The sequence below is a fragment of the Oncorhynchus tshawytscha genome, linkage group LG09 (assembly GCF_018296145.1).
Source record: "Oncorhynchus tshawytscha isolate Ot180627B linkage group LG09, Otsh_v2.0, whole genome shotgun sequence".
Taxonomy (NCBI): domain Eukaryota; kingdom Metazoa; phylum Chordata; class Actinopteri; order Salmoniformes; family Salmonidae; genus Oncorhynchus; species Oncorhynchus tshawytscha.
Window position 1 is genome coordinate 13,591,597 of NC_056437.1, and position 17,942 is coordinate 13,609,538.

General features: G+C 42.0%; 1 protein-coding gene across 1 annotated transcript; it reads left to right on the top strand.

The window, feature by feature from the left end:
* The first annotated feature begins 525 nt into the window (after positions 1-525).
* Positions 526-15,596, top strand: LOC112257394 (MORN repeat-containing protein 5). Its single transcript, XM_024430917.2, has 5 exons — positions 526-847; positions 1,051-1,198; positions 1,827-1,938; positions 5,515-5,646; positions 14,735-15,596. Exons 1-5 carry the CDS (start codon positions 708-710, stop codon positions 14,812-14,814), a joined length of 612 nt encoding a protein of 203 aa, XP_024286685.1. The 5' UTR covers positions 526-707; the 3' UTR covers positions 14,815-15,596.
* Positions 15,597-17,942: the final 2,346 nt, after the last annotated feature.

Sequence of the window (17,942 nt, forward strand, 5' to 3'; positions counted from 1 at the left end):
CCCCTTTAAGACAAAGAAAAAAGCTCCTTAATGGACTCACTTTTCAAATATGTCTAGAAATGTACAAGGTTTGTGCTCTTGTAGGAAGCAATCACTCCCACATTGCTGACTACAAATTAGTTTTAACTGGGCTAATAACTCACTAACTAGCAAAGAATATGAACAAATATACACACCTGGCTACATGCAACTCTTGCTTTGATTTCAAAACAAGCCATTATAATCCTGACACTCATGCTGTAAAACAGTCCAGTTCCAAGTGAACGGCACAAATCCATACATGGCAATGGTCTATTTGCATATAGTTAGTTTTGCATACTAAGTCTTGCATAGTATACTAAGTCTTGCATAGTTCGTTTTCTTTCGGGTATGTTGCGTTGAAAGTGTCTAATATTGCGTTGATTCGATCACCATTCCCACATTAAAGGGAAACGTTGACTTGATAGTGTTAACTAATGGGGAAAACTCAAGAAAGTTGAGTAAAATTCAATCTCGTGCTTCTCTGTGCTGGTTTTTCTTCTGCGCTGAAGTCCATGGGTAACTGCGCAGGCCCCGGTAGTTTAGAGGGAACATTGGATTCAAGTATTGTGTTTACAATACTTATTATTTTCTAAGACAAGAGACAACATGTTAGACTTCTTTTATCATAATACACTTCATGCGGTGAAATTTGAAAAAAAGAGACACGGCACAAGCTTCCCGTTTCCATGGCGACGTTGTCACACAACCTGCTTGCTGCAGAAACCAGACAGCTGTCAGCTAAGCTAACCTCTGTTTTTCATTGTAACTTCATAGCAAATATGGAGTTCACAGGTAGCAGTTACACTGGAGCTTTCAAGAATGGCAGGTAAATTAATAACACTTTTTTGCCATAGGCCAGTTTGCAAAACTTCTATGTGTCAAAGTGTAATGTGACATAACGTTAGCTAGCTTACTTTAGCAGTAGTGGGTAGCTAGCTAGCTTGCACCAGTTCTGGCAGAAGTTGAAGTCCAATGTTCTTATCATCTCATCATTGGTGAATTAGCTATGTTCTTTGCTCTGTTCCTCAGGATGGAGGGAGAAGGGGAGTATAAATTCCCCACAGAGACAAGATATGTTGGGGATATGAAGGATGGCATGTTCCATGGAAAAGGTGTTCTCTATTTTCCAAATGGAAGCAAATATGAAGGAACTTGGGAGAAAGGGATATCCAAACAGGTGTGGAGCATACTTTCTGTGATTGTGTGTGTGTGTGTGTGCACCTTCATGCCTGTGTGTGTGTGTGTGCGTGTGTGTTTCGCATTGGTTATAGTGGCCATTACATCTGGTCCCCTTTAGCAATCATTCACATTCATTGTCGCAGTTATTCCATTTCCATACCTCTCCTCCAACATGTGCTCTCTGCATGTTCCACACAGGAAAGACATTCCTTTTTGGTCAACCGTTCATTCATGCGTATCTCAGCCATAATAGTAACCAGTTCGATTATTATCATGATTACTGCGGTCCATTAGACATGATCTAGGTTTAGCAAGCCCATGACCAAACACACCTCACTCCCATCCAGCTCAGACCTCTCTTTGTTTCATGGTAAAAACTCCACAGGATATGGAACATAGATCTCTCAACAAAGGATGCACGATTAAAGACTATTCAACCATATTGACATACTTAGGCCTATGTTGTGGTGAAATGTAATTCCCCAATCCAAACAGAATTGAAGTGGTGAAAAGTTTGTCTGTTTTTTCCCCCCTAATATCCCTTATTTGCCATTAGATACAAGTTTCAAATTTATGACTAAATAACAACAGTTATGTTGCAGGATACTACAGTGTTTCATCCACAGGGAAAGTATACCTTCTCTGATGGGCTGGAGTACCAGGAGAAGGACTGGGACTTCTGTGATGGTTATGACAGACAGTTCTACACTGAGAGGTGCAATGGACTCAAACCTGCAGGTAAAACATGCACTTATTTTTTTAAATGAAAATCTACCTTTTTACAAGCAGACTAAATTGTAAAGTATTAGGATAATAATCTATTCCGTCTCAATGGGATAGAACATATTATCTCAATGGTTTTTACCACAATCTGTATGTTTTGTCAAATTTAGTCACCTTGTTTTTTGTTGTTTGTCTCAGGACTTGACCAGTCACTGACTCTCTGTCTCTCTGACTCTTCTTCTTCCGGCGCCGACAGAGATGGCCGCCTCGCTTCGCGTTCCTAGGAAACTATGCAGTTTTTTGTTTTTTTACGTGTTATTTCTTACACTAGTACCCCAGGTCATCTTAGGTTTCTTTACATACAGCCGAGAAGAACTACTGAATATAAGATCAGCGTCAACTCACCATCAGTACGACCAAGAATATGTTTTTCGCGATGCGGATCCTGTGTTCTGCCTTACAACCAGTGTAACCGAGTGGATCACATGCAGCGACCAAAAAAAAAAAACGACTCAGAAAAAGAGGGAAACGAAGCGGTCTTCTGGTCAGACTCCGGAGACGGGCACATCGTGCACCACTCCCTAGCATTCTTCTTGCCAATGTCCAGTCTCTTGACAACAAGGTTGATGAAATCCGAGCAAGGGTAGCATTCCAGAGGGACATCAGAGACTGTAACGTTCTCTGCTTCACGGAAACATGGCTAACTGGAGAGACGCAATCTGAAGCGGTGCAGCCAGCGGGTTTCTCCACGCATCGCGCCGACAGGAACAAACATCTTTCTGGTAAGAAGACGGGCGGGGGCGTGCCTTATGGCCAACGTGACATGGTGTGATGAAAGAAACATACAGGAACTCAAATCCTTCTGTTCACCTGATTTAGAATTCCTCACAATCAAATGTAGACCGCATTATCTACCAAGAGAATTCTCTTCGATTATAATCACAGCCGTATATATCCCCCCCAAGCAGACACATCGATGGCTCTGAACGAACTTTATTTAACTCTCTGCAAACTGGAAACGATTTATCCGGAGGCTGCATTCATTGTAGCTGGGGATTTTAACAAGGCTAATCTGAAAACAAGACTCCCTAAATTTTATCAGCATATTGATTGCACAACCAGGGGTGGAAAGACCCTGGATCATTGTTACTCTAACTTCCGCGACGCATATAAGGCCCTGCCCCGCCCCCCTTTCGGAAAAGCTGACCATGACTCCATTTTGTTGATCCCTGCCTACAGACAGAAACTAAAACAAGAAGCCCCCACGCTGAGGTCTGTCCAACGCTGGTCTGACCAAGCTGACTCCACACTCCAAGACTGCTTCCATCACGTGGACTGGGAGATGTTTCGTATTGCGTCAGACAACAACATTGACGAATACGCTGATACGGTGTGCGAGTTCATTAGAACGTGCGTTGAAGATGTCGTTCCCATAGCAACGATTAAAACATTCCCTAACCAGAAACCGTGGATTGATGGCAGCATTCGTGTGAAACTGAAGGCACGAACCACTGCTTTTAATCAGGGCAAGGTGTCTGGTAACATGACTGAATACAAACAGTGCAGCTATTCCCTCCGCAAGGCTATCAAACAAGCTAAGCGCCAGTACAGAGACAAAGTAGAATCTCAATTCAACGGCTCAGACACAAGAGGTATGTGGCAGGGTCTACAGTCAATCACGGACTACAGGAAGAAACCCAGCCCAGTCACGGACCAGGATGTCTTGCTCCCAGGCAGACTAAATAACTTTTTGCCCGCTTTGAGGACAATACAGTGCCACTGACACGGCCTGCAACGGAAACATGCGGTCTCTCCTTCACTGCAGCCGAAGTGAGTAAGACATTTAAACGTGTTAACCCTCGCAAGGCTGCAGGCCCAGACGGCATCCCCAGCCGCGCCCTCAGAGCATGCGCAGACCAGCTGGCCGGTGTGTTTACGGACATATTCAATCAATCCCTATACCAGTCTGCTGTTCCCACATGCTTCAAGAGGGCCACCATTGTTCCTGTTCCCAAGAAAGCTAAGGTAACTGAGCTAAACGACTACCGCCCGTAGCACTCACATCCGTCATCATGAAGTGCTTTGAGAGACTAGTCAAGGACCATATGGTCAAGGACCACCCTGGGTCTCTGGACAAGAGGAATACCCTGCCCTACAGCTGTGCAACTGGGTACTGGACCCTCCTGACTGGGTACTGCCCCGGGCCGCCCCAGGTGGTGAGGGTAGGCAACAACATCTCCTCCCCGCTGATCCTCAACACTGGGGCCCCACAAGGGTGCGTTCTGAGCCCTCTCCTGTACTCCCTGTTCACCCACGACTGCGTGGCCATGCACGCCTCCAACTCAATCATCAAGTTTGCGGACGATACAACAGTGGTAAGCTTGATTACCAACAACGACGAGACGGCCTACAGGGAGGAGGTGAGGGCCCTCGGAGTGTGGTGTCAGGAAAACAACCTCACACTCAACGTCAACAAAACTAAGGAGATGATTGTGGACTTCAGGAAACAGCAGAGGGAACACCCCCTATCCACATCGATGGAACAGTAGTGGAGAGGGTAGCAAGTTTTAAGTTCCTCGGCATACACATCACAGACAAACTGAATTGGTCCACTCACACAGACAGCATCGTGAGGAAGGCGCAGCAGCGCCTCTTCAACCTCAGGAGGCTGAAGAAATTCGGCTTGTCACCAAAAGCACTCACAAACTTCTACAGATGCACAATCGAGAGCATCCTGGCGGGCTGTATCACCGCCTGGTATGGCAACTGCACCGCCATCAACCGTAAGGCTCTCCAGAGGGTAGTGAGGTCTGCACAACGCATCACCGGGGGCAAACTACCTGCCCTCCAGGACACCTACACCACCCGATGCTACAGGAAGGCCATAAAGATCATCAAGGACATCAACCACCCGAGCCACTGCCTGTTCACCCCGCTGTCATCCAGAAGGCGAGGTCAGTACAGGTGCATCAAAGCTGGGACCGAGAGACTGAAAAACAGCTTCTATCTCAAGGCCATCAGACTGTTAAACAGCCACCACTAACATTGAGTGGCTACTGCCAACACACTGTCAATGACACTGACTCTACTCCAGCCACTTTAATCATGGGAATTGATGGGAAATGATGTAAATATATCACTAGCCACTTTAAACAATGCTACCTTATATAATGTTACTTACCCTACATTGTTCATCTCATATGCATACGTTGATACTGTACTCTATATCATCGACTGCATCCTTATGTAATACATGTATCACTAGCCACTTTAACTATGCCACTTGGTTTACATACTTATCTCATATGTATATACTGTACTCGATATCATCTACTGTATCTTGCCTATGCTGCTCTGTACCATCACTCATTCATATATCCTTATGTACATATTCTTTATCCCCTTACACTGTGTATAAGACAGTAGTTTTTTTTTGGAATTGTTAGTTAGATTACTTGCTTTTTATTACTGCATTGTCGGAACTAGAAGCACAAGCATTTCGCTACACTCGCATTAACATCTGCTAACCATGTGTATGTGACAAATAAAATTTGATTTGATTTGATTTGATTTGTCTATCTGTCCTGGCAGGGGAGTCTCAGCTGACAGACCTGGACCCGCCGCGTGTCATCCCAGATGGCTGCTATGACTGTGGGGACGGCTTCTACGACCCCAACACCAGGGTTATCACTGACTATGAGCATCAATTCCTGAGGAACGCAGGTGAGCAGAGACTGTTGGAGCTCACTTCAAGGTTTTGACACTGAGTGTGAAAACAGATCCAGGCGTATTGTATCACATATATTTCTGACCTCCGGCTCATTTGAGTGCGCAGTAACCTCCAATTTTCCAGTACTGAGTTGGACTTTGTCTTTTATCTTAACGTATCATATTTTAGGGCCTCATTCCTTTATCACAGGGGTGCAACTTTGGTTTTAGAAGTGGGGGGGGACAAAACTTTATTTATTTATATATACATTTTAAATCCAGTTGGATAAACATCCCAAACAGGTTACTCGACCACTCAGAAGCGTCCACATGGCCCTAAAGCACACAGCTTCCTTGTTTTGTATCACATTCCAATGATAAAACTGTGGGGAACAAAAATGCAATTTTAGAATGTAGTACAAAACAAGGCAACGGTGTGCCTCGTCCCCAGCGAAAGTTGCACCCCTGCTTTATTATAATGTTCAGGGCAATTATTATCCCATCAGTAAGCTCTGGCCACCTGGGAAACATTTGATATTAAAAATTGATAAAATACTATAAACGGATTACCCATATTCTCTAATGTAAGATTATTTCAGCCAGATACTTTGCTGAGGCAGCCTTATTACCCTATAACTCATCATCTGTAGTCCTCTCAGCCAAGCATGCCTCTCCACTGCAGTCATTTTAGTTTTGTTTTCAAAGGGAAAACTTTAAACACATTTTTTCCACCCATTGAGTGCTCGATGTGGGATCTTTGATTTGAAGGCAACGAGGTCTGTCAGGTTTTGAGATAGATATTTTTGTTTTTGCATCACCAGACAATGTCACAGATTACGAACGGTTATGGATCTAATCGTCTCTCTGTGAATGGGATGGATGTGGGTGTATCTATGGGAGACAGCCCAGCTGTGATGTCATCGTCTGTCTTGTGAAATAATAGCCACACTATATTCTATCTCTTGCCATAGGTTGCAGCTAAGCCGGCATTATTTGGAAACAGTGAGTGTTTAGGCTTAGACTATATACACACATAAAATGCTAAATATGATATGAAAGTGTATATTTATGACTGCCTTTGATCAGCCTGCCACAAACACAGGTGTGTGTATGTGGATGATCACTGACTGACTCAGTGGTTTAGGACTTACTATTGGTCCCAGATTTACTAGAGGTCCCAGCCAGACCATGACAGACAGGCAGTGGTTTAGGATGTACTAGTGGTCCCAGTCAGACCATGACAGGCAGGCAGTGGTTTAGGATGTACTAGTGGTCCCAGCCAGACCATGACAGGCAGGCAGTGGTTTAGGATGTACTAGAGGTCCCAGCCAGACCATGACAGGCAGGCAGTGGTTTAGGATGTACTAGTGGTCCCAGCCAGACCATGACAGGCAGGCAGTGGTTTAGGATGTACTAGAGGTCCCAGCCAGACCATGACAGGCAGGCAGTGGTTTAGGATGTACTAGTGGTCCCAGCCAGACCATGACAGGCAGGCAGTGGTTTAGGATGTACTAGTGGTCCCAGTCAGACCATGACAGGCAGGCAGTGATTTAGGATGTACTAGTGGTCCCAGCCAGATCATGACAGGCAGGCAGTGGTTTAGGATGTACTAGTGGTCCCAGCCAGATCATGACAGGCAGGCAGTGATTTAGGATGTACTAGTGGTCCCAGCCAGACCATGACAGGCAGGCAGTGGTTTAGGATGTACTAGTGGTCCCAGTCAGACCATGACAGGCAGGCAGTGATTTAGGATGTACTAGTGGTCCCAGCCAGATCATGACAGGCAGGCAGTGATTTAGGATGTACTAGTGGTCCCAGTCAGACCATGACAGGCAGGCAGTGGTTTAGGATGTACTAGAGGTCCCAGCCAGACCATGACAGGCAGGCAGTGGTTTAGGATGTACTAGTGGTCCCAGCCAGACCATGACAGGCAGGCAGTGGTTTAGGATGTACTAGTGGTCCCAGTCAGACCATGACAGGCAGGCAGTGATTTAGGATGTACTAGTGGTCCCAGCCAGACCATGACAGGCAGGCAGTGGTTTAGGATGTACTAGTGGTCCCAGCCAGACCATGACAGGCAGGCAGTGGTTTAGGATGTACTAGTGGTCCCAGTCAGACCATGACAGGCAGGCAGTGGTTTAGGATGTACTAGTGGTCCCAGCCAGATCATGACAGGCAGGCAGTGGTTTAGGATGTACTAGTGGTCCCAGCCAGATCATGACAGGCAGGCAGTGGTGTATGATGTACTTTTTACTAGCCAGACTATAGTTTGGTAAACCCTGTCTAGAGTAACTATACGCAACATGATACAGATGAGTGTCCTCATATTAATCACTGCTTGATACGGAGCATGCAAATCTCATTTATGTATATAGACAACAGACAGACAAAAACAGACAAAGAGATGCATATCCTGAACAGATGTCCTGAACATGTGCAATAAGAAATATGTTCAGATTTTTTCCTTCATAACAGTTCTGGTATTGACCAATGAAACAGAGGGGAGGAAGATAGTGTTGAAGGAGAAAAGAGGAGGAGCTATAAAATACAGTTGTTCCAATCATTGGATTCGGATTCATTTGGTGTCTGCTGTTTGTACTGCGTATTGGTAGGGCATTGTTCTACAGGAAATCTTTGATTGATTTAGCAGTATACCGTAGACGGCCTTGGGTATTACAGCTACTATCAGGGATGAAATGTCAGCCATTCAAAACCACCATTATAAACTGGGTGTTTCGAGCCCTGAATGCTGATTGTCTGAAAGCATACCACGGGTATGACAAAACATGTATTTTTACTGTTCTAATTATGTTGGTAACCAGTTTATAATAGCGATAAGGCACCTCAGGGTTTTGTGGAAAGACATTCCTTTTCCACGTTGCGTCGTGCCTAATAACAGCACTTAACCGTAGTATATTGGCCATATTGGACATATATGTATTGCTTTAATATACCCCTCAGATCCATTATCTTGATGCTCCATTTCTGTTAGCCCTTACCTAGGAACTAATATAGTGAAGAATTTAAAATGAAATATGCATATAAGCTTTCAATAGACAGCCAGTGTGTGTGAGGAACCGCACGCACAAGAAGGATCATTGGGCCTCGTCACATGACGTGACGAGGAACACTGTGTCCTCTGGATCTGTGTTAATAATCTCTGAGAGGTTGAAGGTATGTCTGTCAAAATGGGTGTGAAGACAGAATTGAATGCCAATGGCTTCCATGCAGGAAGGAGAAGAGCAGAGGGCCCCGGCACTAACTGGACATTGAGAGGAACTGCTCTCCCTGTGGGGACCATGTGTTTTGAAGAGGAGAGGAAAGAGTGCAGTCACCGCTGTGGAAGAGGACAGAAGAAGGGATGTGTGCGGGGGGAAGGGGGAGCGGAGCAGGGCCCTCAGACCAGAGCGATGCTGGGCCAGGCAGGAAGGGTCAGGGAAGTGCCCAGGCTTTGGGCCAAGACATGAAAAGAAGCACAAAAGCAGATGGAAGGAAGAAGCCCTGAGGAAGAATCTCTGAGTCTTCACAGCAGCAGCCCAGCTGAGGAAAGATGAGGTGAAATGGGTCATCTGGACTAGACCCAACCCCTCTGAGGTCGGTCCAGTCGGGGGAGTGGAGTCGTGGCGCGGGTGGAAGTAAGGTGTGTCTTACTTCCACCAACTTCCTGCCAACCAACGCCACATGGAGCCCACTGCTGCCTGATCAACTGACATGCTTGAATTTCTCCAGCTATACAAGAGCTCTTATGGATCAGCTTTTTAATTCCAGAGATACATAGAGTGCATCATCCATCACACAATATACGCTACAAACTGAACAGAGTCAATAGTGGAATACAGAAACAGATTGAGCTGATACACACTACATCTCTGCAGTCTTATCAGCACAAAACTAACTATCTGTAATGTAAAGTACTTAAGTAGTTTTGGGGGGTATCTGTACTTTACTTTACTATTTATATTTTTGACAACTTTTTCTACATCCCTAAAGAAAATCATGTACTTTTTAATCCATACATTTTCCCTGACACCCAAAAGTCCTCGTTACATTTTGCATGGCTGGCAGGAAAATGGTCCAATTCACGCACTTATCAAGAGAACATCCCTGGTCATCGCAATTGCCTCTGATCTCATTAAACACAAATGCTTTGTTTATAAATTGTGTGTTGGAGTGTGCCCCTGGCTATCCATAAATAGAAAAAATAAAATGGTAATGTCTGGTTTGTTTAATATAGAGCATTTGAAATGATTTATAATTTTACTTTTACTTTCAATACTTAAGTATGTTTTAGCAATTTTACATTTACTTTTGATACTTAAGTATATTTAAAACCAAATACTTAAAAACTTTTACTCAAGTAGTATTTTACTTTGTGACTACCCTTTTTACCTGAGTAATTTTCTATTTAGCTATCTTTACTTAAGTATGACAATTGGGTACTTTTTCCACCACTGGTATTTATCTGTCTGTCTGTAATTGTCTGTTGTTCACCCTGGCATCGAGCAGGAGCACCCCTACAAGTGGTCAGGAACCCTATTGCCACATTGTTTGTTGCAGTTTCCTGTTTCTGGAATAACTTCTTTTGAAAGTCGTAAGGGTTCACATTCAAAACATCCCTCTGCCAAGGAAAACAGCCTTGGTTTGAGCTACTGCCACTTGGTTGTGAGTCGAGGTGTGTTCCCAAAATGGCACCCCTATTCACTATATAGTGCACTACTTTTGACCGGAGCCTGATGGGGGCTTGTGCCATTTGGGACGCAGACAAGCTGAAGCCTTTTCAAGCAGATACAATCAGCGTATTCATGTTTACTGTATTATCACTGGGTACAGGTCAGTGTCTTCATATTTACTGTAATATCACTGGGTACGGGTCAGTGTCTTCATATTCACTGTAATATCACTGGGTTCAGGTCAGTGTCTTCATATTCATTGTAATATAACTGGGTTCAGGTCAGTATCTTCATATTTACTGTAATATCACTGGGTTCAGGTCAGTGTCTTCATATTCACTGTAATATCACTGGGTTCAGGTCAGTGTCTCCATATTCACTGTAATATCACTGGGTTCAGGTTATCATGGTTACTTTTTACTGTAATAGCACCGGGTTCAGTTCATCGTGTTCATGTTTACTGTAATATCACTGGATTCAGGTCAATGTCTTCATATTTACTGTAATATCACTGGGTTCAGGTCAGTGTCTTCATATTTACTGTAATATCACTGAGTTCAGGTCAGTTTCTTCATATTTACTGTAATATCACTGGGTACAGGTCAGTGTTCATATTTACTGTAATGTCACTGGGTTCAGGTCAGTGTCTTCATATTTACTGTAATATCACTAGGTTCAGGTTATCATGGTAATTTTTACTGTAATAGCACTGGGTTCAGTTCATCATATTCATGTTTACTGTAATATCGCTGGGTACAGGTCAGTGTCTTCATATTCACTGTAATATCACTAGGTACAGGTCAATGTCTTCATATTTACTGTAATATCACTGGGTTCAGGTCAATGTCTTCATATTTACTGTAATATCACTGGGTACAGGTCAGTGTCTTCATATTTACTGTAATATCACTGGGTTCAGGTCAATGTCTTCATATTTACTGTAATATCACTGGGTACAGGTCAGTGTCTTCATATTTACTGTAATATCACTGGGTTCAGGTCAGTGTCTTCATATTTACTGTAATATCACTGAGTTCAGGCCAGTGTCTTCATATTTACTGTAATATCACTGAGTTCAGGCCAGTGTCTTCATATTTACTGTAATATCACAGAGTTCAGGCCAGTGTCTTCATATTTACTGTAATGTCACTGGGTTCAGGTCAGTGTCTTCATATTTACTGTAATATCACTGGGTTCAGGTCATCGTGTTTATGTTTACTGTGCACCGGGTTCAGTTCATCGTGTTCATGTTTACTGTAATATCACTGGGTTCAGGTCAATGTCTTCATATTTACTGTAATATCACTGGGTTCAGGTCAGTGTCTTCATATTTACTGTAATATCACTGAGTTCAGGTCAGTGTCTTCATATTTACTGTAATATCACTGGGTACAGGTCAGTGTTCATATTTACTGTAATGTCACTGGGTTCAGGTCAGTGTCTTCATATTTACTGTAATATCACTGGGTTCAGGTCAGTGTCTTCATATTCACTGTAATATCACTGGGTTCAGGTCAGTGTCTCCATATTCACTGTAATATCACTGGGTTCAGGTTATCATGGTTACTTTTTACTGTAATAGCACCGGGTTCAGTTCATCGTGTTCATGTTTACTGTAATATCACTGGATTCAGGTCAATGTCTTCATATTTACTGTAATATCACTGGGTTCAGGTCAGTGTCTTCATATTTACTGTAATATCACTGAGTTCAGGTCAGTTTCTTCATATTTACTGTAATATCACTGGGTACAGGTCAGTGTTCATATTTACTGTAATGTCACTGGGTTCAGGTCAGTGTCTTCATATTTACTGTAATATCACTGGGTTCAGGTTATCGTGGTAATTTTTACTGTAATAGCACTGGGTTCAGTTCATCATATTCATGTTTACTGTAATATCGCTGGGTACAGGTCAGTGTCTTCATATTCACTGTAATATCACTAGGTACAGGTCAATGTCTTCATATTTACTGTAATATCACTGGGTTCAGGTCAATGTCTTCATATTTACTGTAATATCACTGGGTACAGGTCAGTGTCTTCATATTTACTGTAATATCACTGGGTTCAGGTCAATGTCTTCATATTTACTGTAATATCACTGGGTACAGGTCAGTGTCTTCATATTTACTGTAATATCACTGGGTTCAGGTCAGTGTCTTCATATTTACTGTAATATCACTGGGTTCAGGCCAGTGTCTTCATATTTACTGTAATATCACTGAGTTCAGGCCAGTGTCTTCATATTTACTGTAATATCACTGAGTTCAGGCCAGTGTCTTCATATTTACTGTAATATCACAGAGTTCAGGCCAGTGTCTTCATATTTACTGTAATGTCACTGGGTTCAGGTCAGTGTCTTCATATTTACTGTAATATCACTGGGTTCAGGTCATCGTGTTTATGTTTACTGTAATATCGCATTATGTTCTTTCTTGAAACCATCTCCTCTATAAATGCTTAGGTTGCTCGACAATGCAGTACATTAATCAATAATTATTTAAATTTCAACAAATAGACTCCCCCAGAATCATGACAACTCCAATGTCAACCATACTCCAGTATTAGCCCAAGTAACCGACTGGCAGCATTAAGTCATGTTAAGTCTATTGGTCAAGGTGATCTGACAGCCATTAAGTTAATTTAACACTTTAAAGTGTTGCTTCTGCATTAGTTGGCAGGAAACACTTTTCCCTTTGAGTGTATTTTAAGGATTAAGATAAACATGTTTTAACAAGGAGCCATTATCGTTTCCCTACCGCACCATGTACACCACTGCTCCTGGGTGAGTCGGAGCTTTTTTGTGAGAGAGTTTGGGGAATTAGTTGATATCCAGTTAATGGCCAGCAGCAAATGTCCGGGGAGGAGGGGAGGGGGGGGAGCTAGAGGGAAAGGCATAGTCAGTAGGAGAAAAGTGGTCCACCAACAATGTCATGTTTATGATGTGCTAATTGATATGCATTATACAAAGGGTGGGTCTAATCCTGAATGCTGATTGGTTAAGCGCATTCCAGCCGGTGTCTATTCCACAAGTTATATGTAACAGGCAATATAGCCTACAGCTAGTGTACAGTGTTCCCAATCATTTTTGTTGTTGTTGTACATTTATCATATTTTATTTCATGACAGTCATGTGTAGATAAATGAATCAAACAATACAACCATGCATCCTACAATTATTTGGATCTGGTGGATAATATTTTTTGGAACAGATTTAGGATTTTATTTTTTTTACTAAAATGTGTATGCTAAATGATTTTTTCCAATAATTAATACATTCCAAATGAATGTCCCTAAACGCCCCTAAACACTCATTATAGAAGGCTTTCTATAAGACGTCCACAGTAACAATTTAAAAACACATGAAGTGTATGTTAAGTGTTCACAATTTACATTTTATTTCAGATTGCTTCCGAACCATGGTGGCCACCTGTGCCCTCAAATAGAATTGTATTAAAGTAGGAGTGACTTTTAAACACTCTGTGAACGATCACAATCCAGGGCAAATTACAGCATATGAAAATGTGTGAATTCTATCTCATTACCATACGCGCTCGGAGAAACGGAAGGCCTAATTGCAGTTCTATAAGACCTCGCAACAGGCAGAAACCCGTGCAGTGGTATTAATTGGTTTAAAATAGTGATGAAATGACCTTCTTGACGCTGACCTCCGTTTGTTGAGAAGGGGGAGGCAACACAACGCGACAAAAAGGGTGGATAGGCTGTTTCTCGCATGCAGTTACCGTGGTGCATGGAGCAGACCGTGGCCCGTTCGCAACTGTGATTTCTATTTCTGAACGCGCGCACCAGGTAGAGTGGCGAGAGAGGCGACTTGGAGTGGCTGGGGCTACCGCAGGCAATTACACACAATCAGGCTAGAGCTTCAGACCTGTGCCCAACAATGGGCCCAGCGCACACTGTTCCCCCAGATGAGCTCTCAAGTGTGTGCAGCTGCGACGCTCCGATTCAGTCCCAGCAGAGATGCTACCTCTTGCTCTGCAATTATCAAGTAATTTCAGTTTTAACTATGAAAAACACTATATTATCCGCAGTTTTGGTAGTCGAGTCATCCTTGTTAAAATTGTCGTTCATTTTTTGGGTGATTTATTGGTGGTTGAAGTACCACTAAGAAGTTATTTTCTCCTAATTGTTACCCTGATTTTTCACTGAGATGTAAATCGTTATTGAGTTGAATGTGTCCATTTCAAAAGCTCTGATATAATTATATGCATCCAGTCCAGTGTCCTTTTTTCGTCTTCCTCGATCACATTTTAACATTACAATTTTATTTAATGAACTATTAGAATAAGTTATTTCTTTATACCCGTTCAGTTAGAATAATTGTGTGTTTAAAACGTGTTTTAAAAGGTTGTTGCTTTATTCTGACCTTCGTGGTCTTGATTATTCTGAAAATCTATTTATTTTCCTGCAGATGACTATGAACGGGAGTGGATTGTGTCCACTTGTCGGAAGAGCTGGGATGAGATCGTTGGACATTCACCTGACAACTAGGCTGAATTTCAGAACTGGACATTGAGTTGAGGGGCCTGAGCAGCTGCTGATTTAAAGGCAGCTAATTTATGGAATGTTTAACTGTATAGGCTACCTGTGAATCATATTTTGTGAAATATGGAATATTACACATTTTCGTTGTTATAAATATGATTTTAACAGATGCATAAAAACATCGGTAGGTTTATTTCAGATGCACAAAAACACAGCGAAACGCATGTAATGTAGCCAGCCTATACTGAAATGAAATGTGATAAAGTCTAGATCGAAAAAGATGCTAATGCTTCAAACATGTTCATGCAGAATGAGGAAAAAAAACATTTTGGATTTGTAACTTGTAAAGCCATTTGTTTACGTGTAATGTTTGTCCTTAATTCTCTGCTTGGTGCTGCCTGTGTAATCAGTGTCAGATTGTTCTCTCAAGTGTCCTGAAAGACTCTGCAGGTAGCAGCCTAATGGATGCAAATCAACATGAGGTGACTTCCTGTAATACGTGAAATATATGCAGTTGCTATAGGCTTTATTCCAGTTGTAGTCTTATATTGAGAGATATCTTGTCTGTCTGTACAAAAACACACCAATGTAAAACCCTCAAAATCGAACATGCATTCAACTATAGAAATATGCAAAGAACTCTCAATATAAGGCTTTGGCTCCGATAATTGTATTTTCTACTATAATGCTGTTTTTTTTGGGGGGGGGGCATATTTCTGTAGTTTTATTGGATGTTCGATTTTGAAGGTTTTACATTTGTGTGTGTTTTTGTACAGACAGACAAGCTTCTATTCTGAGTGAGACGTTATGTCTGCCTCAGCGAGAGCTGCCCTTTGAAACAGAACCCAGAGTAGGGGATCAATCTCATGATGCAGCCTGACAGTGACTTCCTGTCTGTGATGGCGCTCCGCTGGGCTCGCGGGAGGAATCAGCAGCAGAGCCGTGGAGAAAGAGAGGAGAGGAGAGTAGTTATTACTGCACACACTGACCCATGAAGCGCTCACTAGCACAGCCATCGGCCTGTGATTGCTTCCTACCCCGCGCCGGGCACACCCGCACGCACACAACCAGGCAAACCCAGGTTTAAGGAAAATTCAAACACACCAGAATAACTCCGAGGCCTATACAAATTTACAATGAATGATGCATATAGCGTAACATGTTCAGACACGGTTATCCAGCAGGATCACTTAACCTTGACCACGGATTTCATATTTCAAGATCTATTTTTAAATTGGCACCTCTGCGTGTGTGTTCTTTATTGATTGTTTGGGATAAGGAGGTTAAAGTGCTTCTTGCATCAAATTGTTGTGGTCCAACTGAAATTATTTTTAAAAAAATACAAATTTCGCATTTTAAAGTCAATTTTATTGCATTTAGTACACAAAACACAGTCAATCAAATAAACCTTTGTTTCATTTTTAATAAAACAATACTATTTTGACATTTTCTGAGAAAAAAAGTGCTTACAGACTATTGTCTCAATAAATACAAGAACATTGAAGTCTTGTCTCCCTTAGTCCCTTCCTAAACACAGGATCCTATTCCTCACTGACGCCACTCCACAGCCAAGACACAAAGTTACAGTTTCACACAACCTCCCTCTACCCTGCCAGTCAGGCTGGCCAGCCACAGACGTCTATATACATATCATATCCCCAGTCCGCTAACTGTCACTGTACCACATCTCCATTTCAACCCATAGAAGTGAAGCACACAGGCTGGACCACTGTAGAAGATAAAAGCTGACGGACATGGATCCTGCACAGACATAAACACTAAATTGCTGACAAAACAGCTGTTTAAACATGTAATGTGACATGTATCGGTCTTTCAGTCCTTAACCACTGGGGGAAGACTTATCTGTTTATACATTGCAGATCTACCTCTCTCATACACAATGTGATTGTTCAACATTTAAAAAAGAACTATGTCCATTTCAAAAGTCTCACACGGGTGTTACAGTAGTAAATCATGATTTTAGACAACTACAATTTGGAGCTTCAAATTATTGAAATGTCCATAACAATAGATTGTAATGTGTTTTTGCACAAGAGCATTGGAAATTCAAATCACACCAAATAAATCATATTTTAATATTTTCACCAGTACAGATTGAAAGTTACACCTTTCCAAAAAAAAGGTGTAATAAAAAAATCATCCTAATAAATGTTTTTTTCTCTCTCTGCGGATTTGAGTGTTTTACCACAGCTGCCTGAAAATGATTGATAATTGAAAAACAACCAAATGACGGTTTTCTCATCATGTAGAAGATAAGGCACACAATCAATCCTCATCTGAGGCTCATATCCTTTACAGAAGGCTGCTGATGACAATCTATTAAAGGGACATTTACAATGTATATTCCATCATCTCCAGCACATGATAAAATTGCACATTTCTATGTTTTGTAGTAAAAAAAAAAAGCTAGAGGAAAATAAGTGATACCAATGACATCTTCACTGTGCATCATGTAATTTTAACCAATTATGAGTAGGCATTGCCCACTAATCGTCTACTAATTGGTTGATGATGTCATTGGAAACAATTCCTCTACATTCCTCATTTTTACTACAAAACATAGAAACACACAATTTTCACATACAGTTGAAGTCAGAAGTTTACATACACCTTAGCCAAATACATTTAAACTCAGTTTTTCACAATTCAAGACATTTAATCCTAGTCAAAATTCCCTGTCTTAGATCAGTTAGGATCACCACTTTATATTAAGAATGTGAAATGTCAGAATAATAGTAGAGAGAATGATTTCTTTCAGCTTTTATTTCTTTCATCACATTCCCAGTGAGTCAGAAGTTTACATACACTCAATTAGTATTTGGTAGCATTGCCTTTAAATTGTTTAACTTGGGTCAAACATTTCAGGTAGCCTTCCACAATAAGTTGGGTGAATTTTGGCCCATTCCTCCTGACAGAGCTGGTGTAACCGAGTCAGGCTTGTAGGCCTCCTTGCTCGCACACGCTTTTTCAGTTCTGCCCACAAATGTTCTATAGGATTGAGGTCAGGGCTTTGTGATGGCCACTCCAATACCTTGACTTTGTTGTCCTTAAGTCATTTTATCACAACTTTGGAAGTATGCCTGGTGTCATTGCCCATTTGGAAGACCCATTTG

Bases quoted from the DNA above. Each gene is read 5' to 3' on its own strand.
- LOC112257394 (XM_024430917.2), top strand. From the start codon at position 708: ATGGCGACGTTGTCACACAACCTGCTTGCTGCAGAAACCAGACAGCTG. The intron at 1,199-1,826 runs GTGTGGAGCATA...TTTCATCCACAG, and splicing joins AGAAAGGGATATCCAAACAG to GGAAAGTATACCTTCTCTGA. The intron at 5,647-14,734 runs GTGAGCAGAGAC...ATTTTCCTGCAG, and splicing joins TCAATTCCTGAGGAACGCAG to ATGACTATGAACGGGAGTGG.